Source organism: Neoarius graeffei, chromosome 1 (assembly GCF_027579695.1).
Source record: "Neoarius graeffei isolate fNeoGra1 chromosome 1, fNeoGra1.pri, whole genome shotgun sequence".
NCBI lineage: Eukaryota > Metazoa > Chordata > Actinopteri > Siluriformes > Ariidae > Neoarius > Neoarius graeffei.
In genome coordinates, this window is record NC_083569.1 from 34,648,058 (window position 1) to 34,668,939 (window position 20,882).

Here is a 20,882-nt window from a genome sequence, read left to right on the forward strand (position 1 = left end):
ATCCACCACCAGGTTCGGGGATTGCCGCCACAACAGGCACCGGAGACTTTGCGGCCACAGCTCCGAACAGCTGCGTCCACAATGGAGGTAGAGAACATGGTACACTCAGACTCAATGTCCCCTGCCTCCCTCAGAAGCTGGGAAAAGCTCTCCCGGAGGTGGGAGTTAAAGACCTCCCCGACAGAGTGCTCAGCCAGACGTTCCCAGCAGACCCTCACCATACGTTTGGGCCTGCCAGGTCTGTCCAGCTTCCTCCTCCGCCAGCGGATCCAACTCACCACCAGGTGGTGATCAGTTGACAGTTCAGCCCCTCTCTTCACCCGAGTGTCCAAGACATAGGGCCAGAGATCAGATGAAACGACAACAAAGTCTATCATCGACGTCCGACCTAAGGTGTCCTGGTGCCACTTGCACTTATGGACACCCCTATGCTCGAACATGGTGTTTGTTATGGACAAACCGTGACTAGCACAGAAGTCTAATAACAAAACACCACTCGGGTTCAGATCGGGGAGGCTGTTCCTCCCAACCACGCCCCTCCAGGTGTCACTGTCATCGCCCATGTGAGCATTGAAGTCCCCCAGTAGCACAATGGAGTCCCCAGTCTGAGCACCCCTCAGTACCTCTCCCAGGGACTCCAAGAAGGCCGGATACTCTATACTGCTATTCGGCCCGTAGGCACAAACCACAGCAAGAGCCCTCTCCCCAATCCGAAGGCACAGAGAGGCGACCCTCTCGTTCACTGGGGTAAACTCCAACACATGGCGGCTGAGCTGGGGAGCTATAAGCAAGCCCACACCAGCCCGCCGCCGCTCACCATGGGCAACTCCAGAGAAGTGGAGAGTCCAGCCCCTCTTGAGGAGCTGGGTTCAGGAGCCCAAGCTGTGCGTGGAGGTGAGCCCAACTATCTCTAGCTGGTACCTCTCAACCACCCACACAAGTTCAGGCTCCCCCCCCCCCCAGCGAAGTGACATTCCATGTCCCAACAGCTAGCTGCTGTGTCCGGGGATCAGGTTGTCGAGGCCCCTGCCTTCGACTGCCGCCCAATCCACACTGCACCAGTCCCCTACTGCTACCTCTGTGGGTGGTGAACCCAGAGGAGGTCAGGCCCACGTCACCTCTTCGGGCTGAGCCCAGCCGGGCCCCATGGGCAAAGGCCCGGCCACCAAGCACTCGCATACTAGCCCCAACCCCGGGCCTGGCTCCAGGGTGGGGCCCCGGCTGCACCATACCGGGCGATGTCACGGTCCTCGATTGTTTCTCCATAAGGGTTTTGGTGAACTGCTCTTGGTCTGGCCTGTCACCTAGGACCTGTCTGCCTTGGGAAACCCTGACAGGGGCATAATGCCCCCAACAACATAGCTCCTAGGATCATTCAAGCACACAAACCCCTCCACCAAAATAAGGTGGCAGTTCTAGGAGGGGATATGAATATTCATATATATATATATATATATATATATATATATATATATATATATATATATATAGTACCTGAGTTAAGGATACATGGTAAGAAGTGTACCACAGTTATACAGTGGCATTGTACAGCTTGACAGCAACAGGTAGGAATGATTTCCTGTGTCTCTCAGTTGTGCAGTGTGGAAGAATCAGCCATTTACTGAATGTGCTTCTGTGGCTGATCAGCTCCTCATGTAGAGGGTGGGAAGGACAGTCTAAGATTGTTTTTATTTTGGACAGTGTCCTCTTCTCCAACACCACTGTCAGAGAGTCTAGTTCCACGCCTACAACATGGCCGGCCTTCCTGATGATCTTATTGAGTCTGTTAGTGTCCTTCACCTTCAAGTTGCTGCCTCAGCAGACAACAGTGGACAGGATGGTGCTGGCCACCACAGACTCATAGAACATCCACAGCATCGTTCAGCAGATGTTGAAGGACCTGAGCTGTCTTAGAAAATAGAGACGGCTCTGGCCCTTTTTGTACACAGTGTCCATGTTTTTGGACCAGTCCAGTTTATTGTCCAAGTACACCCCCAGGTACACCACCATATAGTGGTGCTTTAAAGTTTGTGAACCCTTTAGAATTTTCCATATTTCTGCATAAATATGACCTAAAACATCATCAGATTTTCACACAAGTCCTAAAAGTAGATAAACAGAACCACTTTAAACAAATTAGACATTATTATACTTGGTCATTTATTTATTGAGGGAAATGATCCAATATTACATATCTGTGAGTGGCAAAAGTATGTGAAACTTTGCTTTCAGTATCTGGTGTGACCCCCTTGTGCAGCAACAACTGCAACTAAACATTTCTAGTAACTGTTGATCAGTCCTGCACACCCACTTGGAGGAATTTTAGCCCATTCCCCTGTACAGAACAGCTTCAACTCTGGGATGTTAGCGGGTTTCCTCACATGAACTGCTTGCTTCAGGTCCTTCCGCAACATTTCGATTGGATTAAGGTCAGGACTTTGACTTGGCCATTCCAAAACATTAACTTTATTCTTCTTTAACCATTCTTTTGTAGAATGACTTGTGTGCTTAGGGTCATTGTCTTGCTGCATGACCCACCTTCTCTTGAGAGTCAGTTCATGGACAGATGTCCTGACATTTTCCTTTAGAATTCGCTGGTATAATTCAGAATTCATTGTTCCATCAATTATGGCAAGCCATCCTGGCCCAGATGCAGCAAAACAGGCCCAAACCATGATACTACCACCACCATGTTTCACAGATGAGATAAAGTTCTTGTGCTCGAATGCAGTGTTTTCCTTTCTCCAAACATAACGCTTCTCATTTAAACCAAAAAGTTATATTTTGGTCTCATCCAGCCACAAAACATTTTTCCAATAGCTTTCTGGCTTGTCCACATGATCTTTAGCAAACTGCAGATGAGCAGCAATGTTCTTTTTGGAGAGCAATGGCTTTCTCCTTGCAACCCTGCCATGCACACCATTATTGCTCAGTGTTCTCCTGATGGTGGACTCATGAACATGAACATTAGCCAATGTGAGAGAGGCTTTCAGTTTCTTATAAGTTATCCTAGTGTCCTTTGTGACCTCGCCGACAATTACACGCCTTGCTCTTGGACTGATCTTTGTTGGTCGACCACTCCTGGGGAGGGTAACAATGGTCTTGAATTTCCTCCATTTGTACACAGTCTGTCTGACTGTGGATTGGTGGAGTCCAAACTCTTTAGAGATGGTTTTGTAACCTTTTCCAGCCTGATGAGCATCAACCATGCTTTTTCTGAGGTCTTCAGAAATCTCCTTTGTTCATGCTATGATACACTTCCACAAACATGTGTTGTGAAGATCAGACTTTGATAGATCCCTGTTCTTTAAATAAAACAGGGTGCCCACTCACACCTGATTGTCATCCCATTGATTGAAAACACCTGACTCTAATTTCACTTTCAACTTAACTGCTAATCCTAGAGGTTCACATACTTTTGCCACTCACAGATATGTAATATTGGATCATTTTCCTCAATAAATAAATGACCAAGTATAAAATTTTTTCTCAATTGTTTAACTGGGTTCTCATTATCTATTTTTTAAGACTTGTGTGAAAATCTGATGATGTTTTAGGTCATATTTATGCAGAAATATAGAAAATTCTAAAGGGTTCACAAACTTTCAAGCACCATTGTGTGTATATATATATATATATATATATATATATATATATATATATATATATATATATACCCTGTCCGATCATTTTATTCATTTCATATGAACTGATTGCTGATTGGATGGCCTACTTGTCTATCTATCTACCTACCTCCACACACTCCCTGTGCACTCATTGCACATGACTGAAATCTTTCACAAGGTTAGGCAGACATATTGCTGAAGCTTACAAGCTCGTCGCACAAAAATGACAGAGAAAAGGCAGCCAAAATTTCCACTTACACTGAATGTTATACCTACAACAGCTTGCATTGCTAAACTAAGCAGGAAAAGAAAGACTGAAATAGAAAATGAGTGAACATCAGTATGCCTTTTCAACGATGGCAATGACTAAGGGAGTTGAAGGGTCTGAAAAGTGACTCCATAGTTGCTGAATTTCTGTCTGACAGGTAATTATCTGGTTTGTTTTGTGTTTGGAGTGAATTTTTCATCTTCCTCGTCCTCCAGCAGTAGTCAGGTAGTGTGTGTTCCTTTGTTTTGGAGGAGTGGTTTTGGAGTGAGGCCTGGATGTAGGAGTGGGATTTTTCTGTTGGATACTTTCAAAATCAAGCTTGCTCTTATGGTTTCTCAAACATTGCCTACCCTATCTTTAATCTTTAATTTTTTTTTTTGGAGAGCCCTGCAGAGTTACACTGTCCTGTGCACAGCCCTCTGTCTATTTGAGCTGCATGGAGTGATAGCTCAATCAATGAAACTTTTTTTTTCTACAGAAATACAGTACAGGTTTCCCCAGAAGCTGTCATTTTCAAGATTCACATGAGTGAAAAACTCATATTTGTTTTTTGTTACATCTTGCAGGATCCTACTGTTGATGCACACACCTAGTCTGAAAATTCCTGGCAAAAAACAAACACAGAACAGTGAAAAAAAAAACAACAACCCACAATCAATATTCATATTCTTTAGGATACATTATCTGTTCAATCTGAATAATTGATTCATATTCAGTTACAGTTGTAGTGTAGATTAATGGCCTATATATATGTTCATTACCAGTTTACTAATTGTCACACTGTAGTTTTGCATATCAACAGACTTACAGTATTTCACTGATTAGGCTTATATTGCACTAATACACAGCAGCAGCCGCCAAGTTATTTCTTATCATTGTCTATCCTTCAAACACTATTTTAACCTGTTCCCTGTCTGTGTGTGAGAGACTATTGTGCCCATAGACTCAAAGTATAATCTGGAGACTTATGTACTAGTTTTGGATACAGCCAACCCATGTGTATCTGAATGTGAGACAGGTCATCCAGTTTGGGGCGGACTGTGACCTTGACGAATGCACATGTCGCGATCCTGAAGCTGAAGAGAACAAGGGAAGAATGGGAGAGTTTGAGGCACAAGGACCATAACAAGATAATGGGATTAAAAAAAAGAAGGATAAGAACAAAATTTGGAAAATGGGGACACAGCAATCAAGACCAGCAAAAATTGAAACATATAAACTTATAAAATCTATACTAATCAATCTTGTACTTATCTATAAATATATATTTGGAGATTGACATTTATATATAGTAGGTGTAGATATGACCTACTTTAACATTTTGTCTGATAAGCATTTATTCATACCAAAAGTTCTGGGGGTTTTTGTTTGTTTCTTTCTTTTTTAAAATCTAGATTATCTAAGTTATACACAAATATTGTACTGATAGTGTTTGATTGTTTTGTGCCACATGCTCTGTTAAGAATCTTAAGACATCCTATGTTATTGGTACAGACCTGTGTAGTGTATGCATGAATAGTTTGAAAAGAAGCAGATTCAATTATAACTGAAAGTGTATGACATACTCTAACATGATGTTATGTAAATGTATGGTTTTACTGATGTATCAATAAAAATAAACTCATCATAAAATTCCAATACTGAGCTATTTTTTAGAGATTGTGATTTTCAGAGTATTTCATCACTTGACTTAATAACAGAATAAACAAAGTGCAATTTCACTATTTATATTTCTGTTGTTGATGGTCAAACCACAATGCTATGATCTAGTTTAAGAGTCCAAAATTAACAAATGTCAAGAGGAAATAGGTGTGGAGAATCTTTACTTCCGAAAAGAATGAGAGACATTAATGAGACAGTTTACTGTAAACAGTTAAAAGCAGTCGTCAGTGCTCACTGCTTGTCAAATGCATCAGTTTTGTTTCAACACTACATTCAGTAAATTAGTCTGCTTCATCAACATTTTGATTATTAACATAATATTTTTGCATATCTATATACATTACAGACATACATTTATTTAGCACAACAAGAAGGCATAGATTCAACTCTTGTGGGGAAAGGAAAGGGAAAAATATAGCTTGCTACCTATATATAAGCCAAGCTTTCTCTATTTGTGAATACACACCACTAGATGAAATGTAGCTTTGAAAATTTCTAGGTTTTTGACTGTACAAACATCCACATTGAGAACTTTTAGAAACACTGCATTGTAGTAGGCAAAGTTGTGGGAAAAAAAGAAGAAAAGAAAAACTGTTGTGAAACGAGACGGCACAGTGGGGCCCAGTTTACATCTTGAATTAATGTTCAATCTGTTCTGGATGTCAAAATGTGGATAATGGATGAACTGATCTCACACTGGATTTACAACCTTTTTTATGCACTCTCCTTGGCAATCAGTACTAATTGGATTAACTGTAATATGCAAATAAACTAGCTACAATGTGAGGCGCCATCTAGCTGTCAACAGCAGGAATCGCTTCATCTGCAATTATTTGAAAGTGTTAGAGGAAATATAAAGGAAACTATATTCTATGTCTTTATTAGCATGACATACTGAAGTACTTATTCTCCCTTTACCAGGAGGATGTCGGAAAATAGACATTCACTAAGTGGTGATGTTTTTACACCATCTGTTAGGAGGCAGCATGAATGCTTGTAGGAAGTGCTGGAACTTACTTTCTGTCTAATTCCAGGCTGATGCAGACAGATGATGTTTACACCTGGCTACAATCTGACTGTAATATAAGCTAGGTGATGACCTGAGGTGACTGACTTATCCAGTTAATATTCTGACCAAGTGTGCTGTGTTCATTTATACCTGTTTTGATGTAATGATATGCGATATGAACATGATTGGCTCACCACGTATTACTGCAAAGTGTAAATGAGCCTAAAGTTGCTCTAGTTCCCATTTACCTCATACATGTTTGATCAAGAAAGACAGATTTTATCAGATCTGACTTTTGGAGTTGTGCACTGGCTCTACAAGGCTAACGTGGCAAACAAGAAATGAATGAGCCCCCAACTGTCACAGAAAAAAATGATGTGCCAAAATCAGCACACCAAACCACATTGCTTGGTGAAGTAATGGACATATCAATATCAGATCAGGATTAAGGTGTTCTGGCTTTTGTTGCAAAATATGTTTTATTCCAATTCAGAGTGAGACAGTTTTCTTTTCACAGACCAAGCAAGGTTCGAGTGGATAACTCTGGAAAGGTCATTGCATTTCGATCCGCAAGACGGCATAGTTGCTAAATATATTAACTGATTAGTCAAGCTTTATTTATATGACACAGACTGAACAAAGATAACATAATGCACTTCATGCTCAATTAAAAATACATAAATTTAATCATGCAGCAAGATGAGGTAAGAAATATGAGATTATAAGCCAGAAACTGAAAAAGGAAAATGTATCAAATATTAGTACTATATTGATATACTGTAGCACAAACTGCTGAAAAAGTTAATGCTGGCTAAAACAGAAAGGTGCCAGCATTAACTTTTTCAGCAGTTTGTGCTATAGTAGCACTTCTGTTGGACTGAGGCATATGGGCTAGCCTCGTGCTCCATGCAAATCAGTGAGCCTTCGACACCCATGACCCTGTCACCAGTTCACCGGTTGTTCTTCCTTGGACCACTTTTGGTAGGTACTAACCAATGCATACCAAAAACACCCCACAAGATGTGTCATTTTGGAGATGTTCAGACCCAATCATCTAGCCATCACAATTTGGCCCTTGTCAAAGTTGCTCAGATCCTGATGCTTGCCCATTTTTCTTGCTTCCAACACATAAACTTCAAGAACTGACTGTTCTCTTGTTGCCTAATATATCCCACCCCTTGACAGGTACCATTGTAACAGCATAATCAATGTAATTCACTTTACCTGTCAGTGTTTGTAATTTTATGGCTGATTGGTGTGTTTGTATATATATCTCCATCCATCCATTATCTGTAGCCACTTATCCTGTTCTACAGGGTTGCAGGCAAGCTGGAACCTATCCCAGCCGACTATGGGCGAGAGGCGGGGTACACCCTGGACAAGTCACCAGGTCATCGCAGGGCTGACACACAGAGACAAACAACCATTCACACTCACACCTATGGTCAATTTAGAGCCACCAATTAGCCTAACCTGCATGTCTTTGGACTGTGGGGGAAACTGGAGCACCTGGAGGAAACCCAAGTAGACACAGGGAGAACATACAAACTCCATACAGAAAGGCCCTCACCAACCGCTGGGCTCGAACCCAGGACCTTCTTGCTGTGAGGCGACAGTGCTAACCACTACACCACCGTGCCGCCCCTTTTATATATATATATATATTTTTTTTATATTTTGTCATAGTCACGGGCTCAAGCATGGGGTAGCATTACTGTCATTTACTGTAAATAACAGCAATTTTTCATTGTTAGATTATGTTATTTACTATCATTTATTTGCCTTGTAGCTCCAGGACAACACCACAAAAGACTCAGTGCTGTGTCTGAAATCAGTCCTTCTTTCACTCAGTCATTGTTTACTATATAGACTGTTCTATATAGAGCACTGTACACAAAGCAAAGCATCAGTGAACTTAATTCAGCCACCATTTACAGTGCCAGTCAAAAGGTTGGACACCCCTAATTAAATGGTTTATTTTTTAGTAATTCAAAGACACTTCATGTCTTAAAGTAATGATGGATGTCGTTTCTCTTTACTTAGTTGAGTGGTTCTTGACATAATATGGATTACTACAGTTGTGGAATAGGGCTAGTTACTGTATTAAGAAAGCAAGAAATTGCACTAATTAACTTTTGATGAGGCACACCTGTTAATTGAAAAGCATTCCAGGTGACTACCTCATGAAGCTGGTTAAGATAATGCCAATAGTGTGCAAAGCATCATCAAGGTAAACGCTGGCTACTTTGAAGAATCTAAAATATGAAACATATTTTGGTTTTGTTTTACACTTTTTTGTTTACCACATAATTCTATCTAGGTTCCATATGTTATTTCATAGTATTGTTCTACAATGTAGAAAATAGTCTAAATACAGAAAAACCTATGAATGAGTAGGTGTGTCCAAACTTTTGACTGGTACTGTATTTTCGCTCCAGAAACACATCACTGATTTGTGATTACAGAAACAAGTCAAATGTTACAAATGATTTAGCAACCTAAAAGCCACAAAAATACAGAAGTATTAAATGTGATTTTTCTATATTAAATCTACCAGTAAGAAGTACCTATTGGCTTTAGTGGTCCTTAAACAATCGATTTTAGATACAAAGTTAAAAGAAATCCTATGTATTGTGGTCTTTAGTGTGCATTGGTTGTACATTGGATTTATGATGCACTCTTGGCAATACTATGGTGGACTATGCAGGGAATGTAATTTGTTCAAGGAGAATTTGGATAACACTACAAAATGGCTGCTCACCAAACACTGCACTTTTTAATGGATAGGGAATTAAATTGTTCACAGCACTGGTTTGAAATTAATTCTTGGAGTAGCTGCTCAAGCAATGACTAATAAACTGGTACATTTAACTGATGTAGAAGGAACATTTGTTATACAATTTTAGAAACTTTTGTTCTTATGAGGAGCCTTAAATAAACAGACTGGTGGTTCCTGCTGTGGACTCCATGAACATTAACTTTATTATCTGGATGAATCTGAATATCTGGATGATATTCAAATTTCTTTAGGTTCTCCATAGTCATTGTACATCACTGGCAGTGTTTGTTCATCACAAGATTTGTGCAGCGCTTGGCCAAGATCCATCCAGCTGAGGCTGAATGCCTTGGTGTCTGTGTAACGGCATGCCAGGAATTTGAGTGACGCTCGGCGTAGGCCAATTTTGGGCTCTTGAAGAAGCCCTCGGCACCAGCTGCTGAGGTCATCAAGCTGCGACAGAATCAGGCCTGCTTTCCTGCAATCACATCAATAAAAGTTTCAACAGGTAATTTAATACAATATTCTTTACTATGATCATGAATAACTTGCCATTATTAAAACAATAAAAGAGCAAACCCTCCTGGAGGGAGATAAAAAAAAGAGAGATTTAACAGAAAAAAAACATACATACTAAATATGAAGCAAAGAAGAGTTGGAAAGAACTGAAAGGAAGAGACATGCACTATTTTCATCTTCAACAGCACACTTCAAGTTGGTGTCAAGACACAGATGAAACACATAACTTAAGGGAGCAGAGGTTAAAATCAAATGAAATCTGGTGAATTTTTCGAAGGATGTTTGGAGGGAAGAAGTTTGGAGTGGGCACGATCCCTCTTGAAAAAGTCAAGTGGCTGAAATGTGATAGCGAGGGCATGGAAAGAGTGTCTCATTCCACAGAAATGGCTTTATTTCATCTGTGTGCCAAAACCAGAAGCTCAACATTCTACAGTATAAATACTGAAGCCTAAAGTGCCAGCGACCGACAAGGTTTCTGGGTAGACTCAGGAAAAAGGACTTTTTTTTTAAAGCACAGAGAGAGTGCTTTTGCTATTAAAACGCAGCTTGTGCTGTGCAAACAGATCATGCTGAGTTTTGTCTGACTGTTTTTAATAGAGGAACTATCCAGACAGATTCATATGACATCCTCATATTAACCTGTTTATCTTCATTTCCAGAAACCAGATAAAAATGGGTCTCCAAAAATTCTTAATTTTCTTTGGCTACCCCCTTACAGAATATTATGATAGAATTTTAATGCTATCAGAATTGGTAGTATTTTCAGTGAATAATATTCCTGTTTGGTACAGAGATGTTGTCATCTATTTCATTCTTTGGAATGTATTTATGTTTCTAATATCTTGCCACATTTCAGTGGTTACCGGAATCTGGATGTTTATTTGCTTAAGACAAAAACCCTGCGGTTTGTTATGCTTTAATTTTTCATGAACGTACGTTTCGGTCTCCAAATAGCAACGGTTGTCACCATAAATCCCAGCATGTATGGAAGTGGAAAATGGCCTCTTATTTCCAAGGTACATTTTCAACCTCTTGCACTTTGCCAGAACCCCTCTCTTTTTATTATTTTAATTCTATTTCTCTTTCATATCCACTACTCTGGTAAGAAACAATCAGCTGCATTCCTCTGACATCCATAGTTGCAAAACACATTGGCCCCAAACATGACACAAATCTTTCTGAGCTTGGCCAACACATGTTACTGAGCAAATCTTTTCCTGCTGAAAGGTATGCGATTATCTTCAAACTGTAACATGTCACCGAGAGCTCCTACCATTCAGTACTCCTCATCCCAGTTTAAAGCTTGTGGAATAGAGTTTGTCTCTCTGTGGTGAGCTATAATGGGCAAAAAGATATCTAAAAACAGTAAGCCCACACCAGTGTCATGCTATTAGTTAAAAACAGCTCCATAGTGACGATGGAGAGGTGCTCCGAGGTGGAAAGACACATTCGGTGAGATGGTGTCTGGCTCAGACATCACACAGCATTGCATGATGTGCGTCAAGAGAGTAGAACTCATCCAGAGGGAACTGTGACATACAGACAGGATGGGGTGACGTGGTTCTTCTCACCACTCATTCCATATTTTGTTCTCTTGCCAGCATCAGTTTATATTTGAGCTATGGTCAGCTGGGTGACTGTTATTGAGTATTATCATTAGCTGAAGAAAATGACTTTTAAATGGCCCATACTGTTTGTGAGGGAAACCCAAGTAATTTAGAGAAGTTAAAAACAAGAGAAGCAGGGCTGCTTTGGGGAGTGTGGCTGACTGTGCACCAAAGCATCTGGAGAGAACAAAGTAATTCCGCAGATTTTATGGAGGCATAGGCTGTTATATTTATTTATTAACTCATAATAATTAGTGGATCTCTGGTGTAAAGTGGAATAAAACTGATTAAAACAAAAGCCACCTTGATTTGGGGATTTCTGGTTTATATTCATCATCGTCGTTTTGGAAAGCTCAAAATTCAGCTTATTTATCATGGGGTGTGAGACTGCCTGTAGCGAAAGTTGTCTTTTACTTCAATGTAGCCACTTGGGAGGAAAACAATTAAACAAGGTAAAACCCTTCCAACATGTAAATGATTAAAAATAAACTTTTCATTCAGCACTGAGGACCCTAATTGTTAACAAAAATTGAACTAATTGTTCATGTGCTTGTATTATGGAAAGATTTCATCCCATTATGTTTGTGATCAAAGTCACAAAGACCATAAATAAATGCAGTTTTATTACTTTGTTCGCATTTATTTGGAATTGCTTTCCCAAGCGACTTCATAGCAATTCTGTAGTTGGAATCTTGTGTTTACAAAATATATGTTGGTTGCCCCCTTACTCTCACTTGTTCACCCGGGTTTGTTGACAGTGGAGTGGTTGGCTGCTTTATATCCCAGGGCTCCCTCATGACTGTGTTACCTTCTGGCTTTCCCTTTTAGTTATGCTGTCATAATTAGTCTTGCTGGAGTCCCTGCTTGCAATCAGCACAAAATGTATACTGTTCTTACTCTTTAGGTGATATTGGGCATAACTAACAACCTATGTTTTCTCTCTCCCCCTGTCTCGCCCCTCTGTCTGTTCCTCTGTGATGAGTTACATGTCGATCCTGAGACACCAATGATGCTGACCTCTTCTGCTCTCCGGACCTGCCTGATCCATCCTGATGCCCTACATCTTGCTGGAATCTCATCACATTGCTCCTGTGGAGGATGGCCCCATATGGAGTCGAAAGTCACACTTGGAAGATGGCTCTGGACCCTTACAGTAATGCATTTATGGCTGAGGACTACAGTTGACTTGCTAACTTTAGGACTGCAGTTGTCATGAACAGTTTTGCACTCAAGTTTCCATCAAAGAACAGTTTATAACTTTAACAAAATAGACTTCATGCTAAAACTATAATGATTTTCCTTGTTACACAATTATAATTTGTGACTATATAGGACACAGTTATAGAAGCGAGTTATTTATAATCATGCTATTTGTTATCACCCAAATGAGGACGGGTTCCCTTTTGAGTCTGGTTCCTCTCAAGGTTTCTTCCACATGTTGTCTGAGGGAATTTTTCCTTGCCACTGTTGCCACACGCTTGCCCATTGGGGATAAATTAGGGATAAAATTAGCTCATGTCTAAAGTCTTCAATTTTCTGTAAAGCTGCTTTGTGTCTGTTGTTAAAAAGCACTATACAAATAAACTTGACTTGTTAAATTTCTATCTTCCTCACAGCCTCTTTAAACAGAGAAAGTCAGACATGAAAATAGGAAGACAGGGGAATGGGGTCAAACCTGGGCCCAAGCTCATCCTCACAGCGCCAGGTGAACTCCCCAAAGCTTTCATAGCGCTGGTTGTAGTGGTAGAGGACGCGGTGCAGTGTGGGTGAGCCCAAATCCATCAACATATTGTAGGCTGTCTGCTGCTCCTTCCCACTTGTATAGCCGTTGAACAGGTTGTAAATTTTGTCTGCTATTTCTAAAAGAACAGATGTGGGAAACATTTTTTTAATTTATAGATTCTAGTTAATTTATATATATGCATGTTTCTGTTTGTATTACATTAAATTTAGGTAGAGGTAAACTGATTTTTGTTTTGGAATATACTTTATATTTCATGCTGTCTTTTTTTTTTTTTTGGCTACTGAAAAATCAAGTATGCTATCTGGTATGAAACCACACGAGTGAGTAAACAGTGATCAGAATCGTGGCCAGGGGTTAAATCAGGATTTCGGAAGTGGGGGCCTTGCTACCATCATTGGCGCCAACAATGTGGAACTAATACTATTTATGTGTTATTATAGGAAGGTCTCAACAGTGATGATATGAAAAGGTAATTACAACAAGATGTTGAGATTGGTCTCTGTGTTAAAGGGGACATATTATGAAAACTTATTTTTTCACTGCCTGTGCACGTATATTTATCTCGCCCATGACGAAGTAAGCGGGGTGAGGTCTTGTAATCAGTGCGGTTCGTTTGTGTGTGTCTGTCCATTAACAATCTAGTGTCTAGACGGTTGCGCCGATTAACTTCAAATTTTCAGGGTAGGTGGGCAATCATCTGTAAATTACCTGATTCAATTTTGGGGGTAATCGGGCCAATGTGAAGGTCAAGGTGACTGGAAAGGCCAGGTGAGGTTTGTTTTGCCTGGCAACACTTGTTGGGTATCTGGAGCCTATCAACCAACAAACTCTGAAATAAGACACCCAGTCAGCTTCTTTTGTTCTGCTTATTTCAGAAAATGTGCTTCAACAAGTCATTCAGATTTGGCTCCCCTTTTGATGTCACAAGAGGTGCCCATTAGAATTATGCCACCCCCTCATCTGAGTATCTCCACCAGATTAAGAACTGCCTTTGTGAATGAATATTCATGAGGAAAATGCTACCTGATTGGCTGGTGGAAGGGGTGTGTGGGGGTGTGGAGTGAGCAGTGGCTGATTATCATTTAAAAGAACGGGTGCTCAAATTGGCTGTTTAGACAGTGTGAGAATGGAGCTGTGGTGCTTTATCCTTGTGTTATTTTGATTTCATTAGGACCACAGGGAAATGTGTCAACTTGTGGAAAAGGGGTATAATATGTCCCCTTTAAGACATACGTTTAACTAATTATGATTTAACGCTTCTCAGTGCAGTTTATTTTTGATCAGATGAGAGAATCCTGCTTATGAACTTAACCAATAATTTAATCAAACATGCTGTACATTTTGGGTTGCAGACAGCAATCTGCTTAATATGTGAACTGCATTTGCTTTTATTTGCCAGTTTTTGGTGAACAATTATAATTAAATATATTTCAACTATTTTATGAATACATGATACAGTAAAAAAAAAAAAAAAAAAAATCACCTACATACATGAACACATACCTTAATAAAAAGCCGTGTGAAAAGGTATAACTTCATTATAATCGACAGGGACATGGATGTTAGTAAAGCTACTAGCTGTCTGTCAGTATGATTTAACCCATCAAATAGTCTAATGCTTTTCAAGTAAAGTGTATTGGAAAGGATGAATATTTCTATCTAATTGTAGTAATGTAGCTTTGTTCCACATGCTGCTCAGATAAACCAAAAGTGCTGCTGAACTGCTTTAAGACCATCTTGCCTAAGACCATTAGGTCAAACTGACTCTATAAATATAGTTACATCATAGTATTCATCGATGAAAATTACCTTGTGATTTCACATCATCCACTGCGGGACATGGAGTTTTGATGGTGATCTCACTGGGGCTGGAACGCCTGCCTGTGTTGTCCACAGCCCAAAGTCTAAACCTGTAGAGAGACACATGGCCCAGGTTTATTACAGCTTGTAGAGAGAGAGAATCTGTGTATACACTAAATTCTCCTGCATGGTTAAAACAGCAGTTGGTAAATTCAAAGAAAAGCCTTTATTTGTCACATGCACACTCAAGCACAGTGAAATTCATCCTCTGCATTTAACCCATCTGAAGCAGTGAACACACACATGCACACACACACAAGTGAGCAATGAGCACACACACATACCCAGAGCAGTGGGAAGCTATGCTACAGCACCCAGGAAGCAGTTGGGGGTTAGGCACCTTGCTTAAGGGCACTTCAGCCCAAGGCTGCCCCATGTTAACCTAACTACATGTCTTTGAACTGTGGGAGAAACCAGAGCACCCAGAGGAAACCCACACAGACACAGGGAGAACATGCAAACTTCACACAGAAAGGCCCCTGTCGGCTGCTGGGTTTGAACCCAGAAGCTTCTTACTTTTAATTAATGGGCGCTGTGTGAGACGGCTGCATCTTCAGTAGCTCTGTAGTTTTTAGCTATTTAAACCTCTTTTTTTTCACCATTTTTTTACTTTCTGCTCTTCTTACAAAGACATAGTGTGTTTTACTTATATAACATGGATATTTTTAATTTTAACATGCAACCAGTTTTCTCACTTATTTGAGAGAGGAGCTGCTGGCCCTGAAAACAATGGGACGAGCTGGGATACGACACCCCATCCCAGCGGAGCTGAGGAGGAAACCCAGGGGCTGCAAAGCTGGAGCTAAGCTAAAGGCTAGGCTAGTGGACAACCGGCGGCGCTACAAACCATCCATTCCCTCCGTTATCATGGGGAATGTGAACTTGCTGCCGAATAAAGTCAACGAGCTTTCCGCTCTGAACAACCAGCGGATTTACCGGGAGAGCAGCTTATTTATCTTTATGGAGACATGGCTAACACACCTTGTACCGGATGCTAACGTGGACCTGCGGGGATTCACTGCTGTGAGAGCTGACAGAGACACTAACACATGCAGGAAAAGCAAAGGTGGGGGACTCCTCATTTATGTTAACAATTGCTGGTGTAACCCGGGACATATGTCCGTAAAGACAGTTTTATGTTGCCCGGACTTGGAGCTGATAGCCGTTAGCCTGCGGACATATTATCTGCTGAGGGAGTTCAGTCACGTGATCACCATCTGTGTTTACATCCCTCCGAGGGCAGATGCAGCCGCTGCATGTGAGAGGATTCACTCTGTCACAGCAAGGCTGCAAACACAGCACCCTGAGGCATTTATCATCATTTCTGGGGACTTTAATCATGCTACTTTGGACTCTACTTTGGCTGCTTTTTACCAGGCTGTGGATTGTCCAACAAAGAACAACAGGACAATTGACTTGCTATATGCTAATGTGAGGGATGCATGCAGAGCCACACCCCTCCCCCCACTAGGGAAGTCTGACCACAACCTGGTTCTTCTACACCCCCCTGGTTCAAAGGCAGCCTGCAACAACTAGCTCCATCAGGAGGTGGTCCCCTGAAATGGAAGATGCTCTCAGGGACTGTTATGACATCACGGACTGGGATGTGCTGCTTAGCCCACACTGTGAGGACATAGAGGGGCTGACACACTGTCTGACGGATTACCTTAACTTCTGTGCAGATGTGGTCTCCCCCACTAAAACTGTACGGTGTTACCCTAATAACAAGCCATGGGTAACACAGGAAGTCAAAGCTGTCCTCAGCAGGAAGAAGGCCGCCTTCAGGAGCAGGGATAGGGAGGCGATGAAAGCAGCACAGCAGGAGGTAAAATGCTGCATGAGGGAAGCTAAGGACAGCTACAGGAGGAAGGTGGAGCAGAAGCTGAAGGAGAACAGCATGAGGGAGGTCTGGGAAGGTGTGAAAACCATCACAGGCCACAATACAAAGACCAGAGTTGTTGAGGGGACAGTGGAGAGGGCGAATGAGTTGAATGACTTTTTCAATCGGTTCAACCAGCCCACGTCCCCCCCACCCTCTCCCTCACTGCAGCCATCTCTCCTTCTTCCCTCAACACACCTCCCCCCAGTCATCACAGCAGCCACCTCCTCCCCCACCTCAACACAGACTCCTCCATGCATTACTGCAGACCAGGTCAGAGGTCAACTGAGGAAGCTTCACCCCAGGAAAGCAGCAGGCCCGGACAAGGTGTGTCCCCGACTACTGAAGACCTGTGCTGCTGAACTGGGTGAACCACTCCAATGCATCTTCAACCTTAGCCTGCAGCTGGGGAGAGTGCCCACCCTCTGGAAGACATCATGCATCATTCCAGTTACCAAAAAGAATCGGCCCAGCGAGCTGAACGACGGTGGCACTCACTTCACATCTGATGAAGACATTGGAGCGGCTCTTCCTCAGCCTCCTCAGACCCCAGGTACAACATGCCCAAGACTGTCTGCAGTTTGCGTACCGGGCAGGTGTCGGTGTGGAAGACACCATCCTCTACCTGCTACACCAAGCCCACTCGCATCTGGATAAGGGAAATGGCACAGTGAGGATCCTCTTCTTGGACTTCTCAAGTGCCTTCAACACCATCCAGCCCCTATTGCTTCAGGACAAACTGAACAGGATGCAAGTGGACCCCTGCCTGGTCACCTGGCTCTCCAGCTACCTCACTGACAGGCCGCAGTACATCAGGCTGAAGGACATCAAGTCTGACACTGTGATTAGCAGCACTGGAGCACCCCAGGGCATGGTGCTGGCCCCTCTTCTCTTCACCCTGTACACCGCGGACTTCTGCTACAATTCAGAGCTGTGTCACAATCAGAAGTTTGCCTTTGACACAGCCATCGTTGGGTGTATCAGTGACAACAGAGAGGAGGAGTATAGGAGCCTGGTGAGGGACTTTGCTGTGTGGTGCAACAGGAACCATCTGCAGCTCAACACCTCGAAGACCAAGGAGCTGGTCATTGACTTTGGGAGGTCCAGACCAAGGTCACTACCAGTTCTGATCGAGGGAGTTGAGGTGGAGGCTGTGGATTCCTACAAGTACCTCGGGCTGTGGCTGGACAGCAAGCTGGACTGGACTTGCAACACCAAACACTTATACAGGAAGGGACAGAGCAGGCTATACTTCCTTAGGAAGCTGTGGTCCTTTAACATCTGCAGGAAACTCCTGTGGATGTTCTATCAGTCTGTGGTCGCCAGTGTCCTGTTTTACACTGTGGTGTGCTGGGGGGGCAGCACATCCAAGAAGGACACATCCAGGCTGGACAAACTGATCAGGCGGGCCGGTTCTGTGGTCGGCATGAAGCTGGACTCTCTGGTGATGGTGGCAGAGAAGAGGTCTATGGACAAACTATTGAACATCATGGACGATACCAGTCACCCTCTGCACACCGTCATCAGCAACCAGAGGACTCTGTTCAGTGACAGAATGCTCCTTCCCAAGTGCAGGATGAACAGACTCAAAAACTCCTTTGTCCGTCATGCCATCAGACTGTACAACTCCTCTCTTGGGGGGAGGAGGGGTAACAGGAGGACAGAGGACGGGAAGGAGCAGTAGCCTAGCCTAACAATAAGCAATACCGGACAATGTGCAATATAAAGTGCAATATCTCTCCTACCGCCGCCCCCCCCTTTCTCCACACCTTCCCCCCTTCCTCTCTTCCCCATATCTCATTCTTTTTATATTTGTATATGTAAATACTTAATTTATTTTAATTTATCTAGAAGTTTTCTCTATTTCTTTTCTCTGTTTATCTGTAATGATGCTGCTGGAATCTTAATTTCCCTGAGGGAACCCGCCCAAAGGGATCAATAAAGTTTTATCTAATCTCATCTAATCTAATCTACTGTGTGGCAACAGTGCTAACCACTACACCACCGTGTCACCCCAATTACATCTAAAATGTGCAGACAGTTAAACTACAATCAGAAACTATCCCGTGTCTGTATTTCTAGATGACCCCTGACCCCTGAGTGTGAATAAGATAATCACCCAGCAGCTGTAAAGGCTTCAACTCCTGGTTTAGGTCCATCATCAGATGCAGCAGATCAGTATGGCACCCCTAGAGGAAGTGAGGCCTGGTTGCTAATATTAGGTTGAATTATATCTCCATCTAGTGGGCAGCAACATAAACAACTCGCCCCGTGACACCAAAGACAATGTGGGTGGGTGTGGGTACGGTGTACACACACACGCATGCACGCACGCACACACATACACACCACCACCACAGTTCCACTCACTTCTTACAACTAATTTCATTACACCTTCATTTAAAATTGATGAGAGGCAATAGAGAGCAGAGCCTCATCCTCACCTTTACTATACACAGTACATATTCCCAAATGTGGAAATAATGAAGCTTGACACACACACACACACACACACACACACACACACACACACACACACACACACACACAAAACCAGAACTTTGTATGTTTAATACTGTGGAAGTGATGCTGAATCATGTTGGTCGAGACAGCACCTCTGGCAGCCACTGTGAAGGAAAGCTTGCACTCCTTCATTTGCCCTTCAGTTCGGACTTCTGAAGCACACTCAACTTTCAATTCCTGTTTCTGCTATCACCATTAAGCTCTCCTTCCAATGTACTTTTAAGCCATTTCAAAGCTTGAACCATTTCCCCAGCTGTCTGAAAGCTTTAACTGTGGCCTGATGCAAGGTATCCTTCTGCCTCAGTACACAAAATAACCATATTTGCCCATAAATTAATGTAGAATTTACATGTGCATTTTACATGTATATGTTTCTCACAAGTTTACGTTTTCACTGTGTATTTGAAATAGCATTATTTTCTGAGCAGAAGTAGTACTCAAAAATCATTAAAATTTTCAAGAGCCCTGTTTGAGTTAAGAGCAGTTTCTTGTTTATGTGCCAGTTAATGTATTACCAAAAGCAAGCTCAGAGTCATACAGAGTAAACAAAGCTTAAGTAAAATGTACTGTACCAATACTAGCACAGGCAGATTGAAGGTAAAGGTGCAGCAGTTATGATATTTGTGTTAAGAGTACTGAGTACTCTTTTACTGTTTGTGCTAAAAGAGTACTGAGTTCTGAGTCCTAAAAATGGGTGGCAAGAAATGTCCTTGCTGGAGTCCCCATCACTGATAAAAAGTAGATGCCTCATTGGGCTCAATAAAAATATGGCAATACAGAAATATATTATGTCTGTCTTGTCTCGTCTTCATCCGCTTATCCGGGGCCGGGTCGCAGAGGCAGCAGTCTGAGCATGGAAGCCCAAACTTCCCTTTCCCCAGACACCTCAGCCAGCTCCTCGGGAAGAACACCAAGGTGTTCCCAGGCCAGCCAAGTGACATAGTCCCTCCAGTGTGTCCTGGGTCTTCCCCGGGGCCTCCTCCCTGGGGGACATGCCTGGAACACCTCCCCAGGGAGGCATCCAGGAGGCATCCGAAAGAGATGCCTGAGCCACCTCAGCTGATTCCTCTCGATGTGGAGGAGCAGCGGCTCTACTCCGAGCTCCTCCCGAGTGACTGTGCTTCTCACCCTATCTCTAAGGGAGCGCCCAGCCACCCTGCGAAGGAAACTCATTTCCGCCGCTTGTATCCGCGATCTTGTTCTTTCAGTCATTACCCAAAGCTCATGACCATTGGTGAGAGTTGGAACGTAGATCGACCGGTAAATCGAGAGCTTCACCTTTTGGCTCAGCTCTTCACCACGACGGACCGGTAAAGTGACTGCATCACTGCAGAGTCAAAAATATGGCAATACAAAAATATATTATGTCTGTAGCAAAGTAAATTTTGTTAATTTTGGTTGAAAATAGA

General features: G+C 42.4%; 2 protein-coding genes across 2 annotated transcripts in view; one reads left to right on the top strand and one right to left on the bottom strand.

Moving 5' to 3' along the window:
- Positions 1-5,322, top strand: part of pappa2 (pappalysin 2) — a 312,855-nt gene extending 307,533 nt beyond the window's left edge. Inside the window, exon 23 of the mRNA XM_060931153.1 lies at positions 4,913-5,322. Coding sequence (XP_060787136.1) covers positions 4,913-5,020 — 108 coding nt within the window. The 3' untranslated portion in view covers positions 5,021-5,322. The remainder of the gene's footprint in view (positions 1-4,912) is intronic.
- A 4,259-nt stretch (positions 5,323-9,581) lies between these two features.
- astn1 (astrotactin 1) overlaps positions 9,582-20,882 on the bottom strand; it is a 1,125,762-nt gene continuing 1,114,461 nt past the window's right edge. Inside the window, exons 21-23 of the mRNA XM_060931185.1 lie at positions 15,021-15,121; positions 13,143-13,326; positions 9,582-9,819 (exon numbers count right to left, since the gene is read on the bottom strand). Of these exons, the coding sequence (XP_060787168.1) occupies positions 9,582-9,819; positions 13,143-13,326; positions 15,021-15,121 (523 nt within the window). The remainder of the gene's footprint in view (positions 9,820-13,142; positions 13,327-15,020; positions 15,122-20,882) is intronic.